Consider the following 7,770-nt stretch of genomic DNA (forward strand, 5'->3'; position numbering starts at 1 on the left):
CAAGGTTTGCTTAATAGGTTTGCTTATAAAGTTGTGCAAAGTAGTATGGGGTGGGGTGGGGTGTTGTTGAAAGGTGTGCAAGGTTTGCGTAATCAGTTTGCAGGCGCCAGGTGTGCAAACTAGTAGGAGTTTTGAAAGTTGTGCAAGGTTTGCAAAATCAGTTTGCTGGTGCCAGGTGTGCAAACTAGTAGAATTTTTGAAAAGTGTGCAAGGTTTGCATAATCAGTTTGCAGGCGCCAGGTGTGCAAACTAGTAGGACCCCCTTTCGGGTCAGTCAAAACCTTTTAACACGAAAGTGTTAACCCATTTTGTAGAATATTGTAAAAATCAGATCCCAAAGGTTCATCATCCTTGGCAAACTTTGTCTAAAGTAAATTGCCTTGCAGGCCTAGATCAAAATATTGTAATAATGGTATTTTTATATTATGGGAACCTAATTTCGGGGCCCCTCTGAAATTTACGGGTAGGCTGTAGCCTACCCAGCCTAGCCCCTGGCGGCGCCACTGGTCGCATGCCCACATGAAAGACACATTTGAACACGATCTATGTGGTATTAAAAGCACTTTACCGTAATCGACAAAACGTTTTGTAAAACTGAAAAATATTGACCAGCATCTTTCGCAAACGGAAAACGTTAAAGCATTGAAAAATTTGTCAGACTTAAAAAAGTAAACAAATTTCTATGTCGACGCACATAAACTTTAATTAGTAATAAATCGGTCCAACTATCCCCGCTAAAAACCTTTAAATCGGTGGAAGCTCAGTGCAGTAGTAAGGATCAGTGAGCACAAAAATAGGATTTTTGCTCCCTGCATGGATGCATTAAAAATATTCTAGCATGATGAAGGCTATTTTGATCATTTAAATTCATATTAATTTCTTTTTCAACACAAGCGTTTAAAAATTGCGCGAAATACCTATAGGCCGCCAATTTTTTTTAAAATCGGAAAAAAAAAGTGGAGTAGTGGGCTTCTACTATTATATTCACAACCCAACACTATGTATAGAGCAACTTGTTTCCTTCCGAGCTCTTCTCTCAAACCTTTCCTCATCGGCAACCACTTACTTCCTTTTGCTTGCCCCGCTTATAAAAAATTTCTTTCGCGCCAAAATCATTCCTCTGGTTTAGTTCACAAATTCGCCGCTGCGTTCCGCATATACCCTATTACCTTCAGTACTGGGAGACAATGCTGATGCACAGCGATGTTATATCGTCCAGTACTTCTATGGAGCTGTAATATGATCCACTTCTGACCCAATGTTATTACTAAACCTCCCGTTCTGTTCTCATTTTACCGTGAAACTTACGTACTCTCCGTGCCGTCCAAGGTGCACAAAAAATCCGCTGCGGAAAAATTCAAGATCGTCGAAGTTTCATACCCAATGTTAATTTTCCCATAGGGTATCATACCCCACGTTATCTCTATGGCAAATTCATACCCATCCCGTTCTCTCATTTATATACTACCAGGAGTTCATAATAACCCGAAGTACGAAACTGGTTAAAAAGCTCGTAACAACAAAGTTTCGCCGTAAAGCTCAGCGGATTCATACACCGCTTAACTCACAAAGAAATAGTTACCACATTTTTTGGCGCCCACGCGAATTAACTTACACACTTCCGCTTTAGCACTCTTTTTATCTTGTGATTTTGGGAGTGAAAATGGTTCACGTCTGCTTCTGTCGGAACGGTGTAAATTAAGCCTTGGCTAAGAAGTTGGCTTTTAGTCGGGGTTTCTAGTTTTCTACAAAACATTTAAACGATCGTCAATGATGTTTTGTTGTGATATGTGTGAGTGAGAATTCCGTGGTTAAATTAAAACGGTTTGGACAAATTTATTCCCTGTATCTTTAATATAAGAATTGCAACGTGTTTCTACGTCCACCATATCGCCATTTTTCTTTTCGACTGAGATCCCAGCCAAAGGAAGTTTTGGAACGAAAACCAAGGAGCATAGATACCACTACGATATACTGTAAGGTTGTATGTCCATAAACCCGCTAATCCTTTCTATGCGCAACGACAGAATCTTGTTGATCGCGATTTTAACCATTAGCTCTATGGCCAGTTATTATGAACTCCTGATACTACTGATAGCGCCGCGGTAGTGATGCCTCTGTAAAATGGCAAAAGCTGTAGAATGGCTTAGAACCACTTATCGTTTAACAGCTCCACTACTAGTAAGGGGTGTTAAAACTTTAGCTTTTAAGATTTGGGGTTTTGGGGTAGGGATTTTTATTTTTGTATTTGTAAGTATTTGTAAAGAGAAAGGGGAGTTCCCATCTCGTCAACCATCAGTGGCGGCGCCAGGATATTCTTTGGTGTAGGCTAAAGGTTTTTCACAAATATGGGCCCCCTTAATTATTGTTAAGAAAATTTTAGAATTCATTGTTTAAATTGTTTGTTAGTATTTATTATCGTAACTCAAAGCCGGTCTGTGCTTTTTTTGTAAGCTTCAAAACATTTTCCATAAAGCTTAGTTAAAGGGGCACACTTTATAGGTTTCGACATTGATAGACAAATACCATAGTCTAAACGATCATGATATTCAGATTTCAAAAATGTGCGAAAGAAACGAAACCATATCAATCCGAAAGGGGATCCGACTCATCCTAGCTAATGCTAGTGGCGAATAAACAGTTGCATTAGAGAGTTTAAGCTGAAACTACGCATACTCTATATTTAGCAGTCCTTAAGGCCCGTTTTCCATCAAGCTTTTCAAGAAAGTTTTGCTTCAAAAACTGAAGCATAACACTATAGCGAAATCAGAACCCGTTTTCAAACGCGCTTTTTTGGGCACTTTTCAATCAGATTCGCGTGAAATAATCGAAAAGCTGATATTCTACATGGGTAGATATTTGCTTTCCCTTTTATCCTAAAAAGCGCTGACCAGGTAGTCAAGTGGTTACGTTATTTCTCTCGACCAATAGAGTAGTGGCACTCCATGTTAATTTCTCATAGAGCGTAACATAGCCAAGGTATGCAGATGCCATTACTCTATAGATCATCAATATTTTCTAGCGTCATATTTATTGCGATTTTTTTTTCGACAGCCGCGGGTTTTAATAACAATAATAGTAATAATAACAGTAGCTTTATTTCATGGATATTCCTATCAGTTTACAACTGGTTTACTTAGGAGTCCGGTTTAAGTTAAAAATGTTAATTAAAATTAAACAATATCTTTGACATATTCCAGGATCTTTGTTTTAAAAACAGATATTGAATTAATTCTTTTCATGTCGTGTGGGATAGAGTTCCATAATTTTATTCCCCTGCCTTTTACGGAATAGATGAATTTGGATTTTGAAACATAGTCTTTATGTACTCGGGATACTTATTGTTAATAACCTTTTGCATAAAAATAGCTAAATGCAATGTATGGAGTTGGTTAAGTGTTAATCTCACTCGCATTTAATTACATTCAACTACACAACAGTCGTCCTGACTTCGTATCAAAATTAATGTTAAATCTGACACCGCCCCCCATTTGTCACGGACCGTCACAAATTTCGAAACCCCCTCCCCCAATAAGAATGTGACGTAGTTTATTTACGATCCCTTAGACATGTTTATTTTCACGTGAAATGTTTCACATCCTTTTTGTCAGTAGAAACAATGGGCTTTAATACTTTCCCTTCTCAACGAAAGTGGGGCCAAAATATACTACATTAAAATTCAGGGCGTCGCTGGGCCCCTAACAGCGTTTATGGGCCCCCAAATTGAAACGAAAAGTAGGCTGTAGCCTGTGTCGCCTACCCCTGGCGCCGCCACTGTCAACCATCGAATTCAGATGGTAATGATAACAAGGTGGAAAATTTTACGGAAGGTTCGAGAGGTTGCGGAACTCTGCTTCTCTATGGAAAATCACTTTTCTTTTTTTTGTAAAGCCTGGGTGGCCAAAGGATTAAAAAGAGTAACCCAGGCTCAGTTGAAACCACACTTGTTCTGTATTCTTTGAAGAGAGCGGTCGCTGTATCGCAGCGAAATAAAATGTTACTGTTAAACCGAGTTCTCAATTTATTCTAAATACGATACCAACGGCATTATAACCAAGCTTAAGTTTTTCAGTCGGCTTAAGCGATGTGGTAGTTTTCTTACCTGCTCTCCCAACAAATAAGAGTTAATTATGCTTGTAAATTGATCAACTACCGTGTAAATTTTACCTCCAACAGCAGGGAAAAACCCAGCAAGATCAATTCTCACCATTTCAGATGTTGGTAGTTAATTTTCAACCGTTTTATTTTCTTTATAGCCAAGGCTTAGCACTTTACCACCAGTTTTCAGTTTTAGATTAGGATAAACATGGCACGCACTTAATATAATTTCCTTTAAAAGATCAATATCACCTTTGGACATCGTGTTGAGATATTTATTCACGTATCGGCGATCATTTTTAATATTCAGTTTTGAGTTGACGCAGTTTGGTAAACCTGACCGAAAATTGTATCCCTCATACAATTTTGTTAAACTGGTCGTCTGCTGTTCGAACTTCCAGGTGTCTCAATTTTGATTGGCTACCGCGATGACGTTAAACGCGTTTGTAATAGAAAGGTCCCTCCCATCCCTGAATAACATGATAGAAAGGCTAATGATACACATATATATTCATGTTAATGAATAAATTCATGGTAATACTGAGGTCATGCAACGGTTTAAAAGGGAGACAGAGTTTAAAGAGGGACGATACTGCGTCAAACTTCCTTGGCGGGTGGAAAAGGCAGCACTCCCAGACAACCTAGCGGTAGCAACGCGTAGGATGAAATTACTGATCAAGCAATTTAAGAAAGACCCGTCATTCTACATGGAATACAAAAGAGTATTAGACGAGCAAATAGAGCTAGGCATTGTTGAGCGTACAGTAGGGGATGCCGAAACTGAGTCAGGTGTATATTATATGCCCCACCAAGCGGTCAGACGAGAAAATCATGCGACAACAAAGCTTCGCGTGGTTTTTGACGCATCCTCACATGCCAAAGGAGCTCCTTCTTTGAACGATTGTCTAAGTAGTGGACCTAATTTGAATCCAGATCTTTTACTACTGCTCCTCATATTTAGAATGCATACAATAGGAATAATAGCGGATATTGAGAAGGCATTCCTTCAGGTTTCTTTGGCCGATGAAGACCGAGACTCGGTGCGGTTCTTATGGGTCATAACAAATGAATTGGGAGAAATTAATGAGGATAAATTCATAACACTAAGGATGACCCGTATACCATTTGGGCTGACTTCTAGTACCTTTCTTTTGGGAGGAACAATAAAATGTCATTTAGAAAATTGTGCCAGTTCGAATGAACAGGCTGTGGGGGTGCTGAATAACGACACATACGTCGATGACGTAGTTAGGGGATCAGACACTGTAGAAAATGCCTACGAATTATCAAAGACAATAGCGGTAATAATTCAGGATGCTAGCATGAGGTTACGCAAATGGCTAACTAATTCAGCTGAACTAAGGAAAAAATGGGAAGATGAAGGCGGAGAGGATTCGAATGGCAAGACCATATTTGAGACACAAGCGGTAACAGGCGATAGCAAAGTTATGGGGCTAATTTGGGAGCCTATTAAGGATGAATTCTCATATGATTTAAGTAGCTTGACCGACAATTTAGGAGACATTAAAGAAACATAGAGATGTGTTTTGAGTTTGAGTCTGGTAGCAAAAGTCTATGACCCCATGGGCATTCTTTCACCATTCACCATAAAAGCTAAATTTATTCTCCAAGAACTGTGGAAATTGCAGCTGGCTTGGGATGACCTTCTCCCGGCGGAGCTAGGGTCACAGTTTAGAAAATGGGTGGATGAGTTAGCATTAATTAAAGAAGCTTCCATCAAGAGGTGTTACTTTGAAGACCCCAAGGACAATATCGAGAACATGCAGCTTCATTGTTTCTGCGATGCAAGCACAAAGGCATTTGCAGCTGTGGTTTATTTACGCTACACGACAAAAAAGGGAAAGGTAAAAGTTGCATTAATCGTAGCTAAAACGAGGGTAGCCCCATTAAAAAAGTTAACCCTACCACGTCTAGAACTTATGGGATGCGTGTTAGGTAGCAAATTAGTGAAGTTTGTAAAGGGTATATTTGGGACAGACGTCAGCGTAACAATGTGGACGGATTCAACTATCGCGCTGCATTGGGTTAGGGGACGATCAGATAGTTGGAAACCCTTCGTATCTAATAGGGTAGCGGAGATCAGACAAGTATTAGACTCCGCCAATTGGCGCCACTGCCCTGGCGACCAAAATCCGGCAGACGGACCCACTCGCGCTATGAAAGCGGAAGAGTTAATGCCTGGCAGTATTTGGCAGCAGGGACCAGCATGGTTAGAAGAGGAAGAATGGAATTGGCCCTCAGACATAAATTTATCTAACATTCATTAGCGGGTGTGGATGAAGAAAGGCGAAAAATAGTTTTGGCGGTTAAATGCGATGATAGGCCTAACATCAACATCCACAATGTGATAGATTTAAGCAAATACAACTCAATAAACAAGGTACTTAGGGTCATAATACGGCTAGCAGACAGAGCAAAAGGCCTTATTCAGGAGTCGGAGGTGTTAGAGCCTAGTGAATTACTGAAAGCGGAGGTAATTTGGATAAAGCACACTCAAGAGCTAGACTACAGTGAGGAAATAGAGGATTTAAAATCTGGGGAAAAAATTAATTACGCTTCAAAATTAGCTAGTTTAAGGCCTATCTTGGATCAAGACGGCATTTTGCGGGTAGGGAGTAGGCTTTCGCAATCAGAAATGACCCTGGCAGAAAAACACCCAATGATCATATCAAAGGGACAGAGGTTGGCTACCTTGCTCATGTAGAGAAGCCACGAAGAAGTATTTCATTCGGGAGTGCAAAGCACTATAGCACAAGTACGTGAGAAATATTGGGTGACCTCTAGTAGACAATTGGCCAAATCGGTAATAAAGAGCTGTTTGGTATGTAAGAGATTTAATGCAAACGCGGGAGAGGCTGTCACTGCACCTTTGCCTCAGCCTCGGATCGAAGAGTCACCCCCCTTCTCTGTCATTGGGATAGATTTTGCTGGCCCGGTTTTTGTAAAAGTGGAAAACAAGATGAAAAAGGCATACATATGTCTTTCCACGTGCGCGGTGACACGTGCCATACATTTAGAAATGGTTTCTTCTCTGATCACGGATGAATTTTTATTAGCGTTTAGAAGATTCATTTCTCGTAGGGGAATTCCTCACTTGATTTATACAGATAACGCTAAAACATTTAAGCGAGCGGATTTAGATCTGAAACAAATTTGGAGTAAGCTAAAAAGCGACGAGATAAGAACATTTTTTGGGACAAAAGATATCGAATGGAGATACATAACCGAAAGAGCTGCTTGGCATGGGGGTTTTTGGGAGCGCCTAGTGCGTTCAACAAAAACAGCTCTGAACAAGTTGGGAAAACCAAAATTTTACCTCTCCGTGTCGAGAAAATTATATAAACTTAAGTATCCAATGAAAACGTCGACCTTTTTGCCCTCATCCTTTCCCGCGCTTTGCGCTTCCGCATTTCATCCTTACTCTCAACATTATCTTCCTCCATTTTACATACAAAAATCAAATACTCACAAAAAGAAGCGGCAAAAACCTGCTGGCTCTTTGCAACCACTTAATTTGATTTAATATCCAATTTCCAACAACAATAATATACCGGTAGTTTAATTGACAACCGACTAGCATCGAAATTGTCATTAAGAATGGCTCCAACGGATAAAAAAAGGGCAACTTTCAACTAGGTGGGCGTTATCTCA

The 7,770-nt window shown here is 39.9% G+C and overlaps 2 protein-coding genes across 2 annotated transcripts; both read left to right on the top strand.

Annotated features, from left to right (window-relative positions):
* Positions 1 to 4,646: 4,646 nt before the first annotated feature.
* LOC149720135 (uncharacterized) lies at positions 4,647 to 5,636 on the top strand. The gene has a single exon (XM_089864308.1). It carries the CDS (start codon positions 4,647 to 4,649, stop codon positions 5,634 to 5,636), a length of 990 nt encoding a protein of 329 aa, XP_089720434.1.
* Positions 5,637 to 5,681: 45 nt separating this feature from the next.
* LOC149720136 (uncharacterized) lies at positions 5,682 to 6,823 on the top strand. The gene is made up of 2 exons (XM_089864316.1): positions 5,682 to 6,303; positions 6,387 to 6,823. The coding sequence occupies exons 1-2, from the start codon at positions 5,682 to 5,684 to the stop codon at positions 6,821 to 6,823; spliced, it is 1,059 nt and encodes a 352-aa protein (XP_089720442.1).
* The last annotated feature ends 947 nt before the right edge of the window (positions 6,824 to 7,770 follow it).

Source organism: Phalangium opilio, unplaced genomic scaffold (genome assembly GCF_054372755.1).
Source record: "Phalangium opilio isolate 3A_F unplaced genomic scaffold, DU_Popi_V2 ptg000002l_1, whole genome shotgun sequence".
In the NCBI taxonomy this organism is placed as follows: Eukaryota; Metazoa; Arthropoda; class Arachnida; order Opiliones; family Phalangiidae; genus Phalangium; species Phalangium opilio.